Source organism: Armigeres subalbatus, chromosome 3 (assembly GCF_024139115.2).
Source record: "Armigeres subalbatus isolate Guangzhou_Male chromosome 3, GZ_Asu_2, whole genome shotgun sequence".
NCBI classification, from domain to species: Eukaryota; Metazoa; Arthropoda; class Insecta; order Diptera; family Culicidae; genus Armigeres; species Armigeres subalbatus.
The window spans coordinates 39,650,529-39,669,590 of record NC_085141.1 but is presented as its reverse complement, the minus strand read 5'-3'; the positions used below and the strand labels follow the sequence as shown (position 1 = coordinate 39,669,590).

Genomic DNA, 19,062 nt, shown 5'->3' with positions numbered 1-19,062 from the left:
ACAACTTGTACCATGGTACGAATACCACCAGTGTGTCATTAGTATAAGTGAAAACAGACACATATAGGATCCCTAATATCATGCTTTTAACGATTTCAAAATAAAAACCCGACTTAATCCACCTACAGTGAACGCAACCCTTCTTACACTTTTGAATGGTTGTGTGTGCCCAGTTCATATTACAATTTCTATGCATATGACCTTCAATTGAATATAAAATAACTGATATTATCATGCTTTTATCGATTTCATTATAAAAACCCGACTTAATCCACCTACAGTGAACGCAACCCTTCTTACACTTTTGAATGGTTGTGTGCCCAGTTCATATTACAATTTCTATGCATATGACCTTCAATTGAATATAAAATAACTGATATTATCATGCTTTTATCGATTTCAAAATAAAAAAAAAATGATATTTCTGGAAATTGGCCAATTTTTAAAAAATACAAAAAGACTGCAGATTTGATTTGCCGCCTTAAATGGCAATATTACAGCTTCTGTTTAAGCCCAAAAGAGTTCAAATTGGGTCATAGACGGCTGAGATATTGGTGTGACAATTCTTCATTAGTAGTCTGAAAATATGTCTCATATTCGTATTTCACAGATATCTCTGAAACCGAATTTCCAATTGCAGAAAAAAATGAATGGGTCCAATGACAAAAACATAGCTTTCGTTTAAAGATAAAATCGCACAAATCGGTCCAAGGACGACTGAGATCTTGATGGGACATATTTTACCAATGTGTGAAGTTGATACGTCTAATGCTTTATGTTCGTATTTCAGAGATATCTCCGGAACCCAATGTCTAATTGCAAAAACAAAATACAATGGGTTCAATGGCAAAGTCATAGCTTTCGTTTAAAGATAAAATCATGCAAATTGGTTTACAGACGGCTGAGATATTCATGTGACATTATTTTGTTAGTTTTCTGAAAATGCACTTCATGTTCGTATTTCTCACATATCTCTGGAACCAAATGTCCGAGTGCAAAAAAAATTGAACTCGTTCAATGACAAAGTCATAGCTTTCGTTTAGTGTTAAAATCGTGTAAATCGGTACACGGACGGCTGAGATCTTGATGTGAGATTTTTGTAACGCACACACATACGCACACACGCACACACGCACACACACACACACACATACATACATGTGCTCAGTTCGTCGAGCTGAGTTGATTGGTATATACGACTTGGGTCTCCGAGCCTCGGATAAAAAGTCGGTTTTTCAAGCGATCTTTATACCCTTCTTAGGGTGTAAGAAGGGTAAAAAGGATGTTTCTGGAAATTTAACAATTTTTAAAAAATAAAAAATAAACTGCAGATTTGATTTGCCGCCTTAAATGGCAATATTACAGCTTCTGTTTAAGCCCAAAAGAGTTCAAATCGGGTCATAGACGGCTGAGATATTGGTGTGACAATTCTTCATTAGTAGTCTGAAAATATGTCTCATATTCGTATTTCACAGATATCTCTGAAACCGAATTTCCGATTGCAGAAAAAAATGAATGGGTCCAATGACAAAAACATAGCTTTCGTTTAAAGATAAAATCGCACAAATCGGTCTAAGGACGACTGAGATCTTGATGGGACATATTTTACCAATGTGTGAAGTTGATACGTCTAATGCTTTATGTTCGTATTTCAGAGATATCTCCGGAACCCAATGTCTAATTGCAAAAACAAAATACAATGGGTTCAATGGCAAAGTCATAGCTTTCGTTCAAAGATAAAATCATGCAAATTGGTTTACAGACGGCTGAGATATTTATGTGACATTATTTTGTTAGTTTTCTGAAAATACACTTCATGTTCGTATTTCTCACATATCTCTGGAACCAAATGTCCGATTGCAAAAAAAAATTGAACTCGTACAATGACAAAGTCATAGCTTTCGTTTAGTGTTAAAATCGTGCAAATTGGTTTACAGACGGCTGAGATATTTATGTGACATTTTTGTAACGCACACACATACGCACACACACACACACACACATACATACATATGCTCAGTTCGTCGAGCTGAGTTGATTGGTATATACGACTTCGGTCTCCGAGCCTCGGATAAAAAGTCGGTTTTTCAAGCGATCTTTATACCCTTCTTAGGATGTAAGAAGGGTAAAAAAAGGATATTTCTGGAAATTTAACAATTTTGAAAAAATACAAAAAGACTGCAGATTTGATTTGCCGCCTTAAATGGCACTATTACAGCTTCTGTTTAAGCCCAAAAGAGTTCAAATCGGGTCATAGACGGCTGAGTTATTGGTGTGACAATTCTTCATTAGTAGTCTGAAAATATGTCTCATATTCGTATTTCACAGATATCTCTGAAACCGAATTTCCAATTGCAGAAAAAAATGAATGGGTCCAATGACAAAAACATAGCTTTCGTTTAAAGATAAAATCGCACAAATCGGTCCAAGGACGACTGAGATCTTGATGGGACATATTTTACCAATGTGTGAATTTGATACGTCTAATGCTTTATGTTCGTATTTCAGAGATATCTCCGGAACCCAATGTCTAATTGCAAAAACAAAATACAGTGGGTTCAATGGCAAAGTCATAGCTTTCGTTTAAAGATAAAATCATGCAAATTGGTTTACAGACGGCTGAGATATTCATGTGACATTATTTTGTTAGTTTTCTGAAAATGCACTTCATGTTCGTATTTCTCACATATCTCTGGAACCAAATGTCCGATTGCAAAAAAAATTGAACTCGTTCAATGACAAAGTCATAGCTTTCGTTAAGTGTTAAAATCGTGCAAATCGGTACACGGACGGCTGAGATCTTGATGTGAGAATTTTGTAACGCACACACATACGCACACACGCACACACACACACACACATACATACATGTGCTTAGTTCGTCGAGCTGAGTTGATTGGTATATACGACTTGGGTCTCCGAGCCTCGGATAAAAAGTCGGTTTTTCAAGCGATCTTTATACCCTTCTTAGGGTGTAAGAAGGGTAAAAAGGGATATTTCTGGAAATTTAACAATTTTTAAAAAATACAAAAAGACTGCAGATTTGATTTGCCGCCTTAAATGGCAATATTACAGCTTCTATTTAACAAATCGGTCCAAGGACGACTGAGATCTTGATGGGACATATTTTTCCAATGTGTGAAGTTGATACGTCTAATGCTTTATGTTCGTATTTCAGAGATATCTCCGGAACCCAATGTCTAATTGCAAAAACAAAATACAATGGGTTCAATGGCAAAGTCATAGCTTTCGTTCAAAGATAAAATCATGCAAATTGGTTTACAGACGGCTGAGATATTTATGTGACATTATTTTGTTAGTTTTCTGAAAATACACTTCATGTTCGTATTTCTCACATATCTCTGGAACCAAATGTCCGATTGCAAAAAAAAATTGAACTCGTACAATGACAAAGTCATAGCTTTCGTTTAGTGTTAAAATCGTGCAAATCGGTACACGGACGGCTGAGATCTTGATGTGAGATTTTTGTAACGCACACACATACGCACACACGCACACACATACATACATGTGCTCAGTTCGTCGAGCTGAGTTGATTGGTATATACGACTTGGGTCTCCGAGCCTCGGATAAAAAGTCGGTTTTCAAGCGATCTTTATACCCTTCTTAGGGTGTAAGAAGGGTAAAAAGGGATATTTCTGGAAATTTAACAATTTTTAAAAAATACAAAAAGACTGCAGATTTGATTTGCCGCCTTAAATGGCAATATTACAACTTCTGTTTAAGTCCAAACGAGTTCAAATCGGGTCATAGACGGCTGAGATATTGGTGTGACAATTCTTCATTAGTAGTCTGAAAATATGTCTCATATTCGTATTTCACAGATATCTCTGAAACCGAATTTCCAATTGCAGGAAAAAATGAATGGGTCCAATGACAAAAACATAGCTTTCGTTTAAAGATAAAATCGCACAAATCGGTCCAAGGACGACTGAGATCTTGATGGGACATATTTTACCAATGTGTGAAGTTGATACGTCTAATGCTTTATGTTCGTATTTCAGAGATATCTCCGGAACCCAATGTCTAATTGCAAAAACAAAATACAATGGGTTCAATGGCAAAGTCATAGCTTTCGTTTAAAGATAAAATCATGCAAATTGGTTTACAGACGGCTGAGATATTCATGTGACATTATTTTGTTAGTTTTCTGAAAAAGCACTTCATGTTCGTATTTCTCACATATCTCTGAAACCAAATGTCCGATTGCAAAAAAAAATGAACTCGTTCAATGACAAAGTCATAGCTTTCGTTAAGTGTTAAAATCGTGCAAATCGGTACACGGACGGCTGAGATCTTGATGTGAGAATTTTGTAACGCACACACATACGCACACACGCACACACACACACACACATACATACATGTGCTTAGTTCGTCGAGCTGAGTTGATTGGTATATACGACTTGGGTCTCCGAGCCTCGGATAAAAAGTCGGTTTTTCAAGCGATCTTTATACCCTTCTTAGGGTGTAAGAAGGGTAAAAAGGGATATTTCTGGAAATTTAACAATTTTTAAAAAATACAAAAAGACTGCAGATTTGATTTGCCGCCTTAAATGGCAATATTACAGCTTCTATTTAACAAATCGGTCCAAGGACGACTGAGATCTTGATGGGACATATTTTTCCAATGTGTGAAGTTGATACGTCTAATGCTTTATGTTCGTATTTCAGAGAAATCTCCGGAACCCAATGTCTAATTGCAAAAACAAAATACAATGGGTTAAATGGCAAAGTCATAGCTTTCGTTTAAAGATAAAATCATGCAAATTGGTTTACAGACGGCTGAGATATTCATGTGACAGTATTTTGTTAGTTTTCTGAAAATACACTTCATATTCGTATTTCTCACATATCTCTGGAACCAAATGTCCGATTGCAAAAAAAATTGAACTCGTACAATGACAAAGTCATAGCTTTCGTTTAGTGTTAAAATCGTGCAAATCGGTCCACGGACGGCTGAGATCTTGATGTGAGATTTTTGTAACGCACACATACGCACACACGCACACACACATACATACATGTGCTCAGTTCGTCGAGCTGAGTTGATTGGTATATACGACTTGGGTCTCCGAGCCTCGGATAAAAGTCGGTTTTTCAAGCGATCTTTATACCCTTCTTAGGGTGTAAGAAGGGTAAAAAGGGATATTTCTGGAAATTTAACAATTTTTAAAAAATACAAAAAGACTGCTGATTTGATTTGCCGCCTTAAATGGCAATATTACAGCTTCTGTTTAAGCCCAAAAGAGTTCAAATCGAGTCATAGACGGCTGAGATATTGGTGTGACAATTCTTCATTAGTAGTCTGAAAATATGTCTCATATTCGTATTTCACAGATATCTCTGGAACCAAATGTCCGATTGCAAAAAAAATTGAACTCGTACAATGACAAAGTCATAGCTTTCGTTTAGTGTTAAAATCGTGCAAATCGGTCCACGGACGGCTGAGATCTTGATGTGAGATTTTTGTAACGCACACACATACGCACACACACACACATACATGTGCTCAGTTCGTCGAGCTGAGTTGATTGGTATATACGACTTGGGTCTCCGAGCCTCGGATAAAAAGTCGGTTTTTCAAGCGATCTTTATACCCTTCTTAGGGTGTAAGAAGGGTAAAAAGGGATATTTCTGGAAATTTAACAATTTTTAAAAAATACAAAAAGACTGCTGATTTGATTTGCCGCCTTAAATGGCAATATTACAGCTTCTGTTTAAGCCCAAAAGAGTTCAAATCGAGTCATAGACGGCTGAGATATTGGTGTGACAATTCTTCATTAGTAGTCTGAAAATATGTCTCATATTCGTATTTCACAGATATCTCTGAAACCGAATTTCCGATTGCAGAAAAAAATGAATGGGTCCAATGACAAAAACATAGCTTTCGTTTAAAGATAAAATCGCACAAATCGGTCCAAGGACGACTGAGATCTTGATGGGACATATTTTACCAATGTGTGAAGTTGATGCGTCTAATGCTTTATGTTCGTATTTCAGAGATATCTCCGGAACCCAATGTCTAATTGCAAAAACAAAATACAATGGGTTCAATTGCAAAAACAAAATACAATGGGTTCAATGGCAAAGTCATAGCTTTCGTTTAAAGATAAAATCATGCAAATTGGTTTACAGACGGCTGAGATATTCATGTGACAGTATTTTGTTAGTTTTCTGAAAATACACTTCATGTTCGTATTTCTCACATATCTCTGGAACCAAATGTCCGATTGCAAAAAAAATTGAACTCGTACAATGACAAAGTCATAGCTTTCGTTTAGTGTTAAAATCGTGCAAATCGGTCCACGGACGGCTGAGATCTTGATGTGAGATTTTTGTAACGCACACACATACGCACACACGCACACACGCACACACACATACATACATGTGCTCAGTTCGTCGAGCTGAGTTGATTGGTATATACGACTTGGGTCTCCGAGCCTCGGATAAAAAGTCGGTTTTTCAAGCGATCTTTATACCCTTCTTAGGGTGTAAGAAGGGTAAAACATAATTAACATCCCCTAACTAGTGTCTAACGTCGAACTGATTGTTTGCTGGGTGAATTGAACTTAATTTTGAGTTGTTTGAACTTCATTTTGGGTAGATGAGTTTAACCGTGGAAGGGAAGGAAAAAAGCCTTTCATCAATCATCAATTCATTCAATTCAAAGGCCTTTCATTGCATCGATGATGTCATCGTGATTCGTAATCGTGACTCATCCCAGCAAACAATCAGTTCGACGTTAGACACTAGTTAGGGGATGTTAGTTATGTTGCAGTGCAAATACATAACCATTTTTATGATTTTATGCTGTTGCAATAGTATTCGTACGTGTATATTTCAATTGTGACTGTTTTGCTTTTGTATGCAGCCGCACCAAGCCGCACTGCTGAGGTGCTGAACAAAACAATGATGGAAAAAAATGTCCAAGTTTCCGAGCAATCAAATCGTTTGGTCCGCGCGGTTGGGATCCACTTCTTCCAATGCCGTGCCAGGTAAGTTTTGTGTTGTTTGTTTATAAAAAAATGAATTGCAAATACTTTTATATTTACAGAGATCGTGTAAATGCCGGCATCAATCTGGTGGCAGAACGGAAGTAAAATCCATCGATGGCGGATGCGGTAAATTTATCAACTTTAAAAATAGGATTCGAATAAACCGGCTGCTGATCGAGTTGCCGACGATGGTCATTAATGCTGTGCTACTGTTTGTGATGGTAGGTAGATACTTTACGAGTGGTTTTCCCAAAGTTTTTCATTCGGACATACCTCTTGTAGCACTACATGGACCTACTGGCTCCCACCGGCTCTCCCACCTTCACGAGTACCTATATTTATGATGGGAATTTCAAGTCATCAAGGCCGTGTGGATGCCTACATCCGGAATGCTCCAGGAAAAACTCCAGGAGAATTACACAAGAAAATTCTGGCGTAACTCCCAGAGGAACTCCAGGAGGAATTTGCAGAGGAACTCCTGGAGGTATTCCCAGAAGAACTTCTGGCGTTATTCCTCGTAGAAATCCTGGAGTAATTTCCAGAGAAACTAGAGTTCTGGAGGAGTTTTCAGAGGAACGCTTGGAAGAATTCTCAAAAGAACCCCTGGAAATATTCTCAGAAGAACTCCAGAGGAACTCTTGGAGGAAATACCGGAATTCGCAGAGATACTACTAGAGGATTTCGCAGAGCAACTCTTGGAGGATCTTCTGACAGAATTACATTAGTTAGGAACTCCCAGATGAACTCCCGAAGTAACTTCTGGAATAATTACAAAGAGAACTCCTGAAGGCATTCCCAAATAAACTAGAATATCTATTGGAGGAATTTCACAAAAATAAACGAACTATTCTTCATTTAATTCAGTTTGCTAGCTGTCATTCGGTGCAAAAGTGTGCTTGTGTTGGTTAATAATATATTTCGCGCCAATACATGCACTTTTTGCTCGCATGACAGCTGGATGTAAATAAACCAGCATGAAATCCCACCCGAAAATACCCTAACCACTGCCTAACCGCCTAAAGTGAAACATAGCTAACGTTCATCTAATGTGAGGGTAACGGGTTAGATTAAAATATGCATAAATCATAAACATACCTAACAAAAGTGTTGCAGATCTGTCTAATTTTAGTCTCATTTTACCCTAAAGTTAGTGAGAATGTTAGTGTAACTTTCTAACAGGTTACACTCATGTTAGGCTCAAGTTAGAGTCACCTTGTTTGCTGGGATGAGTCTGCAGTTCAAGAGACAAGCCAAAAACGCAACAACAACAACAGTGGACCAATCAATAAGCAAAAACTGCCGCTATGAAATGAACAGATTGCGCCACCGTAGACATGTTCTGTCAAACACACATGAATAGAAATATGTGTATACACTGCTGCCGTTGTTTTGATGCGGTGAGTGCAAAATGAGTTACCTTCACGCTTTTTTTTTTTAACTAATTTTATTTGCTAATTATCTAATACATACATTCATCTCTTAAGCCCCAAACGCAATATAACGGAACGGCGACGGAAACGGCAAATTTGACAGAAAATATATGGGCTAACTGTCAAATTTTCCGTTTCCGTCGCCGTTCCGTTGTATTGCGTTTGGGGCTTTAGACTAGGTGTTCCGTGTTTTCTTAACACTATCATCCTTATTTGCTATGTTATATTTTTAGTTATTATTAATACATTTCAATTGCCTCTGGCAGTTAGAATTTTTCCTCTGGTTGAATTGAACCATGTAGGAATTACAATGTTTTCAACTTAAACTAATCTTAACCTATTTTATACTAAGGGTACAAGGAATTAATCGTTGCAATAGAAGATTGCAACGATTTTTGTCTAAAATTGGAAATTATTTTGTTGGACATTTGTTGCAATGTCTCAATATTAGAAATTCTATGAAGTTCATTGGTACTATACCACGGAGGCAACTTCAGAATCATTTTCAGAATTTTATTTTGAATCCTCTGAAGTGCCTTCTTTCTGGTATTGCAGCAACTAGTCCATATTGGCACAGCATACAACATGGCAGGTCTAAAAATTTGTTTGTAAATCAAAAGTTTGTTCTTAAGACAAAGTTTTGATTTTCTGTTTATAAGTGGATATAGACACTTAATATATTTGTTACATTTGGCTTGAAGGCCTTCAATGTGATTTTTAATTTTTGATCTAGCAGAAGTCCTAAATATTTAGCTTCGCTAGACCAATTAATTGGAACCCCATTCATAGTGACAATATGTCTGCTAGAAGGTTTCAAATAAGAAGCTCTCGGCTTATGTGGGAAAATTATAAGCTGAGTTTTGGAAGCATTCGGGGAAATTTTCCATTTTTGCAAGTAAGTGGAGAAAATATCCAAACTTTTTGCAATCTACTACAAATGACACGAAGGCTACGCCCTTTGGCTGAGAGACCTGTGTCATCTGCAAACAAAGATTTTTGACACCCTGGTGGTAAATCAGGTAAGTCAGAAGTAAAAATGTTATACAAAATGGGCCCCAGTATGCTGCCTTGGGGGACACCAGCCCTTACAGGTAATCTATCAGATTTAGAATTCTGATAGTTTACCTGCAGTGAGCGATCTGATAAATAATTTTGGATCAGTTTAATAATGTACAGAGGAAAATTAAAACTCATCAATTTTACAATCAAACCTTCATGCCAAACACTGTCAAATGCTTTTTCTATATCAAGAAGAGCAACTCCAGTCGAATATCCTTCAGATTTGTTGAGCCGAATTAAGTTCGTAACTCTTAATAACTGATGAGTGGTTGAATGCCCATGGCGAAAACCAAATTGCTCATCAGCAAAAATAGAATTGTCATTAATATGAACCATCATTCTATTTAAAATAATCTTTTCAAACAGTTTGCTTATTGAAGAAAGCAAACTGATTGGGCGATAACTAGAAGCCTCAGCTGGATTTTTGTCCGGCTTCAAAATTGGAACAACTTTGGCATTTTTCCATTTATCTGGGAAGTATGCCAATGGATCAATCAAGGTAACTCATTTTGCACTCACCGCATCAAAACAACGGCAGCACTGTATACGCATATTTCTATTCGTGTTGTTTTGACAGAACATGTCTACGGTGACTCGATCTGTTCGTTTCATAGCGGCAGTTTTTGCTTATTGATTGATCCATTGAAAACATTTGTTAAATAAATTAACCAAAAAGGATAAAGAGCTCTCAGGAAGTTTTTTGATAAGTATGTAGAAAATACCATCATCACCCGGAGCTTTCATATTTTAAAATTTTCTAGTAATAGATCTCACTTCATCCAAATTAGTTCCCAACGAAGGGTCAAAAACATTATCTTGGTTGAGAATGTCTTCGAAGCTTCGTGTAACCTGATCCTCAATTGGACTAGTGAGACCTAGACTAAAATTATGGGCACTCTCGAACTGCTGAGCAAGTTTTTGAGCCTTTTCGCCATTTGTTAATAAAATTTTATTTCCCTCTTTAAGCGCTGGAATTGGCTTTTGAGGTTTTTTAAGAATTTTCGTTAATTTCCAAAAGGGTTTCGAACTGGGGTCCAACTTCGAGACATTATTCTCAAAATTGGTATTTCTCAGAATAGCGAAAGTTTTTTTAAGAGCCAGTTCGCGAGAAGCGCGACCCCCTTTCCAAGGGAGGTTGCAACGATGTTCTCCGATTTGGATGAAATTTTCAGGGTTTGTTCATATATGTAAGAGAAGGCATTTTGCAAATTTTCAGATTTTTTCATTGAGGGGAAGTGGGGTAAAACGGCCCTTCAAAAATTATTGTTCAAAAATCGCCAATACCAAAAAAATGCAATAATTTTGGCAATGAGTGACCGATTTTGTTTAAATTTTGCACGTTTTTTCTACTCAATTAGTACTTTTTACCAAGTGGTTAATAGGGTTATAAAGTTGTTTATTTTAGGAGAAAATTGACTTTTTCGATAAAAAATGGTCGTTTTTCCAAAGGGAATATTTTTCACCAACAGATCTAGGATAAAAAACTAAACCCGTAAGGCAATTAAGGAACTAAAGAACTTTCATCTCATATATAATTCAGAAGCGCCAACTCAAGAATTTCTTAGAAAATCGCAATTTTCTGCAAGACTGTTTATTCTTAAGAAAGTACGCACAAATTTCGACCCTACTTATGTTGATGTTTTCCGATCTGGTGAAAACTGTCCAAACTTTTTTGTCTAAGTTGAAATTAAAAATCAGAATTTTCTTTTAGGGGAGTGTAGGGTAAAATAGTCCTTTAAAAATAAATGTCAAAAAATACATCATTTTTTTATGTGAGTTCTAGCAGAAAATACATAAGTTTAAAAAAAAACTGTTTCTTCTTCCTTTCAATTCATCTATATTTTTCGTCTCAATAGATACGTATATCCTTCGCTGATCTATATTAGATAGCAAACTATTTGCAGAACATTTTCAACAGAAGTAAAATAGGACCAAAATAAGTGCCTTAAACATTAGCACGTCTTTCGCAAACTGAAACAAAAATGAACGATTTCGGCGAACGTGCTTGTTGATATTTTTTTTGAATAAGCTACAATTAATGTGGGTACCAGTAGTGATAATGCTTTTACATATGTGCGAACAAAAAACAATTATTCTTAACGACAAATGAGCAATTTCGGTAAATTGGGTAAAATAGCCTTGTAAAAATAAAATGTGAAAAGCTCAAGCAGAATATACATCAAACTTATTGAAACTTATTTCAGTGCGCCGACTTAAGAATAATCAATCAAATTATGAATTTCTGCACATTGCACTGTTTGTTTGCAAGCCAGTTTGTGAGAATCGCAAACCACACTTCTTAGATTTGATTATTCCGACCCAACTGGCAACTAATCTAGTGATTTTGCTAGTTTGCTTCGAAATTCTTCCAAGCTTAGTATTTTTATGGTTTTCTATCTGTCAACAATTAAATCCTTCACAATCTCTCAATCTCAAAAGATAACGTGAACTAGTCAACTAGTCATGTCATTTCTATAATATTCCGGCGGAGGTATTGTAAACTTTGCGCCGTCTTAAACTCCCGTTCAAAAATATTGTTCCACCAAAATATATTCCCACCAGTTCCTCCATGGTGACGTCTTAATTGCAAGAACGATGCATGGTTCAAGAACGACGAAAAGCAAAATCCAATGCTTTAGCTAGTTTCCATCCATTCGGAAGTGAGAACATTTCTTTTGGTACTTTGTTTGGTACATTGGTACTTCAACACGGTAGTCTATTCCTCGGTGAAAAAAGCAATAGATAGATTTCTCAAAAGTTATTGCAAGCTGTTACTACCCAATAGGGTGGCTCAAAAAACACTTTTTCAAGAAATTTCAGCCAAATCGGTCAACGTTTGGGCAGTGCTTAACTAGTTGGAAGTTTATATGGAAAAATGTATGCAGAAACATCCAAAAACAGTGATTTGCAGTTGGAAGGCACAATTTACGATCAAGAGCCATGATACTCATTCAGTTATTGTAAAATAAAATACATAATGTTATGCTGAAAACCGCGAGAAGATTAGAGTTTATTACGCAAAGATATTAGCATTTTATTGGAGTGTTGTAGGGGTGAATTTATTTCTTTTCAAAGGTAAAAGAAACGAAATTGGCTCCAACCCCACTGCAGAGAAATGCTAATAACTTAGCCGGGCAAACTCGAATCTTCTCGCGGTTTTCTGCATAACATTCTGTATTAAATTCTACAAGATCTGAATGAGTATCATAGTTCTTCATCGTAAGTTGTGTAGTTTAGCTGCAATTTACTGTTTTTGGATGTTTCTGCATACATTTTTCCATATAAACTTCCAACGAATTTAGCACCGTCTAAACGTTGACCGATTTGGCTGAAATTTTGTCCAGAGCATCAGGGCATCAAATAGAACCGAATAAGACGGCGGCCCTTCAAAAAAATTGAACAAAGTTTTTCCCATACTAATTTGAGCCACCCTACTACCCAAGTACTACTTCTTAGCAAACCACACCTTATGGTTGGTTGGAAATATGTTCATATAAGAGAAAAAGGCTGATATTTAAGGCATCCTTTTTACAATCAACTACACAGTTTTGTTGAGGTACTCAAGCACTTTCAGGTGGTGTAAATTAAGCCGAGAATAAAACAGTTTTGCTTGGTAATCTTTAAATTAATTGATTATGCGATCTACAATTTACATACTTTATCTACGAGTGTAGAAACGTGTATCCTAAAATTTGAAGTATTTTCATGAGGGGTGTGTTTTCAAATCGTCAGACAATTGATACACTATCCTATTCAATAGTATACACATTACATTGTTACACTCTCCTTGTAAAAAATCAGCTCGTTGTAGAAAAAAAAAGTTTCTCCCGTATTGTGCAAAATGAATGCAACTTTGTTAAACTTTGGAGTGTTTTTACACAGTTGTGTAAACATAGAATCGAGGGTATTCCATTACCTATGAGATAAAATTGTCCAACTCTTGAAAATATATACACCCGATTAGAACTGGTATAGTCCATTCAGTCAAACATTTGGTTTAGATTGTATCTCTGTAATATTAGCTAGCAGTTTGAAGGTTAGTAATTCAAAATGTATGAATGGTACACGGTTTGACGTTTTTGCACAATAAACATGCAGAATTTGGTTTAAATTGATAATGATGGAGGATGAATACCACACAATCGTTACAAGCTACAAAAACAAGCCTATGGTAACCTGATGCAAGTAGGTACAAAAGAAAAATATAATCTGAGAAGCAGCTCCACCAACAAGCTATGTTTAAACGTTACGAAATTGCTCATTAGCCGTTAAGAATATTTTTTTTTTTCGAATAGCTGTAAAAGCAACATCAGTATCGGTACCCACAGTAATTGTAGCCAAGGAATGTAAATTAACAACATTGCCAATGACAACGACATTATCCTCTCTTGTGAATGTTGGGACAAACTCAACTCGCAATAAGCGTTTGTCCCAAACTGCAACAGAATAGGACAATTATTGCCTGCCACGCATTTTGAGAAGTAGTCGGTTTCCGATGATGTTTTTGGTTAAATTAGTATCAGTTATCATAGATTAGACATAAACTTAACCATCTGTTGACATGATTTGCGTTTTACTTCTAAAATAAACAAGTTATCGCAGTTTGAAAAGTTCACAACAATTACCTCTCCATGTTTGTTGCAAATAAAATGGAACGCAACAATGTCTTTATCCTCTGCAGATGGGGACAAAGAGTTATCGCTATTCTCTTTTGTCGCTTGTTTTTTGCATTTTTCAGCGACAATTACATTCCTTGATTGTAGCTGATTAAAAAAAATATCAACAAGCACTTTCGTTGAATCTGTTCATTTTTGTTTCAGTTTGCGAAGAACGTGCTATTGTTTAAGGCAATTATTTTGGTCCTATTTTACTTCTGTTGAAAATTGTTCTGCAAATAGTTTGCTATCTAATATAGATCAACGAAGGATATACGTATCTATTGAGACGAAAAATATAGATGAATTGAAAGGAAGAAGAAGCAGTTTTTTAAAACTTATGTATTTTCCACTAGAACTCACACAAAAAAATGATGTATGTTTTGACATTTATTTTTAAAGGACTATTTTACCCTACACTCCCCTAATGAAAAATTCTGATTTTTAATTTCAACTTAGACAAAAAAGTTTGGACAGTTTCCCCAGATCGGAAAACATCAACTTGAGTAGGGTCAAAATTTGTGCGAACTTTCTTTTGAATAAACAGTGTTGCAGAAAATTGCGATTTTCTTAGAAATTTTCGAGTTGGCGCTTCTACATTATATATGAAATGAAAGCTCTTTAGTTCCTCAATTGCCTCACGGGTTTAGTTTTTATCCTAGATCTGTTGGTGAAAAATATTCCCTTTGGAAAAACGACCATTTTTTATCGAAAAAGTCAATTTTCTCCTAAAGTAAACAACTTTATTACCCTATTAACCACTTGGTATAAAGTACTAATTGAGTAGAAAAAACGTGCAAAATTTAAACAAAATCGGTCACTCATTGCCAAAGTTATTGCATTTTTTTGTTTTTGGCGATTTTTGAACAATAATTTTTGAAGGGCCGTTTTACCCACTTCCCTCAATGAAAAAATCTAAAATTTGCTAAATGTCTTCTCTTACATATATGAACAAACCCTGAAAATTTCATCCAAATCGGAGAATATCGATACAAGAGGGGGTCGCGCTTCTCGCGAACTGGCTCTTAATTTCATTTTGCAAATCTCGCCAAATAACTTTCAAAGCGGGATCGCGAGTTCTTTGGTATTGCCTTCGCCTCACATTTTTAAGACGGATCAGTAGCTGAAGATCGTCGTCAATAATAATGGAGTTGAATTTAATTTCACATTTAGGAATTGCAATGCCTCTGGCTTCGACAATTAAATTTGTCAAAGATACGAGCGCATTGTCAATATCACTTTTTGTATCCAAAGGAATATTAACATCAAAATTCCTATCGATATACGTTTTATATAAATCCCAATCAGCTCTATGATAATTAAAAGTAGAGCTGATCGGATTATAAATGGCTTCTTGTGAGATTTCAAATGTCACAGGAAGGTAATCAGAGTCAAAGCATTGACGAATACATAGACGGAGTGGTGGCCATTTTTTCGGGCACCACTATATACCCCTGGGGAGTGACGGATTACAATTATTACAATCACTCGACCATTGAGAAGCCCCTCAATTCAAATCACGTCAGTTTGACAACAGTTGTCATTTCCATTTTTGTTTACCTCCTGTTTCTGATTCAATGAATCGAGACGAGTATCATCATATGTATCTGAATCCATCGTATGTAGCAGAAGGAAATGGAACTAAACCGCCGATAATAATCCACATCGATGATATCATCAGAAAGAACGATATCCCTTGGACAGACTTGGATCTTTTCCTTGCACGGAAAGCCCTCAACGTCCTCCTTGATATAGTGGTCGCTGACTCAGGAATTCGGAACACAATTATCCAGACTGACAATGCCTAAGCAAGTTTTTATATCTGTGGAGATATCAGAGGAAATGGAGGAAATCGTTGTTCCTAGTGGGCTCACTTGTCACTTCCACTCCGAATGCCGTTGCGTTTGTAAAAGTTTCATCTGTTGTATGTCCCGATAGCGCCTGCACTCGATAATCCTGTGAGTGCGTGAAGAAAAGGAAGACGCTAAGAGGTGAGATTCTAACGAATGTTTAATGTATATGTACTTATAACAAGCTACAACTTTCTCTTTCCTTCTAGAAAAGATATCAATCAGCTGAAGAAATCGCTGCTCACCATACCGTTCGAAACTGCAGAAAAGCTAAAGCTAATCGTCGTCGAACATTGCGCATATTAAGAAATATCAACAGCAACTCGGTCGTTAACATAATTGAACGGGAAATCAATTAGGTAAGCACTGAGTGATGTATTGATGATATATGATGTACATGATACACATAATACTGCATCAATAAACATCAATAACTGTATTATTGAAACGTACTAAAAATGTTTCTTTTCTATTTCAGTCAAATTACATATATACTACTTGGGGATTCTAAACTGAGAACTTTTCTGGAAGATGGAATATTCAGCTGCTAAAATTCTTGACAGCTTGTGAAGGACGGCCTGTGGTGCAAATGTATTGTTCTGTGAGCCATAATCGGGTAACTAGCGTCTCGACAAATATTTATGACGGCAGCTCATCGCTATTGCATCTCGATGGCAACTGTCTGTTCCAAAAGAAGATTATTGTGAACCGGATGTCGTTTTGTATGCCCCATCAACGATCGTAAAAGTTAGGAATGACACTGGCTACCAACCAGTAACCGTGAGGACGTTGCTAGGTAACATACTTTCACTCGGAAGACTTTCTAAATGCCAAACGTCTTCTAAATGACATGATTAACACACGATGTCTTTGCTCTTTCAGATGCTACAGTATTTCTTCTTTTGAGCTTGAATTTCGACATTACTCCTTGGGAGTATAGCTTGCGATAACTTGCGGCAACTCGACACGGACGACAAACTCGGATTTAGTGAATAAGCTCTTCAGAACTGCGGATATGAGATGAGATCTGCTGGGCCAATATTTATCGCAGATATTAGGTTGTGACTACAGAGGCAGCTTATACGATCGTAGCTTGGCAGCAAGCCATTGCACATGACTCAACTCAGCTGATAGAGATATAGTTTCATCCAGGTGTAGTAGTGTACTGCCGCTAACCGAAAACCAGGCTAACCTGGATACGGTATCCATATACAGATAAGTCTGACTTGCGGTTAGCGGCAGTGTAGGTTTAAATACAACACTTCTATTTCAGAACTTTTCCTGAAACGATATTTAACGTAACACAAAATTACTCAGTTATCAGCAAGTGATTCTTCTTCGTGCTATAAATTGTTCAAATAAAGATATTATTATTGAAAACAAACTATATCATTCTTTCGTTTTTGAATTTAATTGTTAAATAACAAATTTCTAAAATATTTTCATACTTATTAAATAAGTATTTCATAAATCAGTAATCAAAAAATCAGTAAAATCAGTTGGTAATTTGTTTGATTGGTTGCTTGACTGGTTGATTGATTGGTTGGTCGGCTCGTTAGTTCATATGTTGTTTTGTTGGTTGCTTGACTGGTTGATTAGTTGGTTGGTTGAATGATTGCTTGGTTGATTGGTAGCTTGCTTTAAAGGTTGGTTATTTGATTGATTGATGCTTGATTTGTTAGTTGGTAGAATGGTTGATTGGTTGGTTGATTGCTTGATTGGTTGGTAATTTGGTTGATTGGTTGCTTTACTGGTTGATTGGCTGGTCGGCTGGTTAGTTGATATGTTGTTTTGTTGGTTGCTTCAATGGTTGCTTGGTTGGTTAATTAGTTGATTTGTTGCCTGATTGATTGGTAGCTTGCTTGAATGGCTGATAGCTGGATTAGTTGGTTGGTTATTTGGTTGATGGGTTGCTTTCAGAGCATAAAATATTCACTTTCATGAAGCACATTCACTCCGACTTTTGACATTCGTGTTTTGATTATTCAAAACATAGAATGACTCACTCAGTTTACTTCTTCATAAATTCATTCAATTGATTACCACTGAGTATGGTAATTGCGCGCGAAAAAAACAAAATTAGCCTTAATTATATTGACATTTGACGCTAAAAATGCCCCTCAATTGAACGTCGGGATTAGATCTATGCGTGTAGTTAAATATTTAAATCATCAAAAATGTGTTCAGTTTTACGATTATTTAATAATTTGTGATATTCAAATAAATACTCACTGACCCATATTCATCATGAAAATTGACGGTGCAGAGCCGAATATGAATATGTTTAGAAGTGAAGTGACAAAAAAGGCCGATGGGCTTCATAAAAAATAATCGAATATTTACAGCTCTGGTTGCTTTACCGTTTGATTGAATTGTTGGTCGGCTGATTGGTTGATTAGTTGTTTTTTTGGTTTCTTGATTGGTTGATTAGTTGATTGATTGATTGATTGGTTGGTTGCTGCTTGATTTGTTAGTTGGAATAATGGTTGATTGGTTGGTTTCTTTTTTGTTTATTGATTACTTGATTGGTTCATAATTTGGTTGATTGGTTGCTTCAATGGTTGATTAGTTGGTTGGTTGAATGATTGCTTGGTTGATTGGTAGCTTGCTTGAATGGTGGGTTGCTTGATTGATTGGTAGTTTGCTTGAATGGTTGGTTATTTGATTGATTGCTGCTTGATTTGTTAGATAGTAGAATAATTGATTGGTTGGTTGATTGCTTGCTTGATTGGTTGGTCGGCTGGTTAGTTGACATGTTGTTTTGTTGGTTGCTTGGTTGGTTGATTAGTTGATTCGTTGCTTGATTGATTGGTGGCTTACTTGAATGGCTGATTGCTGGATTAGTTGGTTGGTTATTTGGTTGATGGGTTGCTTTACCGTTTGATTGAATGGTTGGTCGGCTGGTTGGTTGATTAGTTGTTTTGTTGGTTTCTTGATTGGTTGATTAGTTGATTGATTGGTTTGTTATGCTTGATTAGTTAGTTGGTAGAACTGTTGATTAGTTGATTCCTTGATAGTTGGCTGGTTGCATAATTGGTTGGTTGGT

General features: G+C 36.3%; 1 protein-coding gene and 1 long non-coding RNA gene across 2 annotated transcripts; both read left to right on the top strand.

The window, feature by feature from the left end:
* Window positions 1–6,789: 6,789 nt before the first annotated feature.
* On the top strand, window positions 6,790–8,431 carry LOC134224435 (uncharacterized). Its single transcript, XM_062703779.1, has 3 exons — window positions 6,790–7,022; window positions 7,082–7,243; window positions 7,305–8,431. The coding sequence occupies exons 1-3, from the start codon at window positions 7,011–7,013 to the stop codon at window positions 7,695–7,697; spliced, it is 567 nt and encodes a 188-aa protein (XP_062559763.1). The 5' UTR covers window positions 6,790–7,010; the 3' UTR covers window positions 7,698–8,431.
* A 6,744-nt stretch (window positions 8,432–15,175) lies between these two features.
* On the top strand, window positions 15,176–19,062 carry LOC134228080 (uncharacterized). Its single transcript, XR_009983828.1, has 4 exons — window positions 15,176–16,157; window positions 16,226–16,375; window positions 16,495–16,812; window positions 16,899–19,062. It is a non-coding gene; the product is annotated as an uncharacterized LOC134228080 (long non-coding RNA).

Coding starts and splice junctions, on each gene's coding strand:
- LOC134224435 (XM_062703779.1), top strand. Junction 7,244..7,304: donor CTGTGCTACTGTTTGTGATG/GTAGGTAGATAC, acceptor TACCTCTTGTAG/CACTACATGGACCTACTGGC.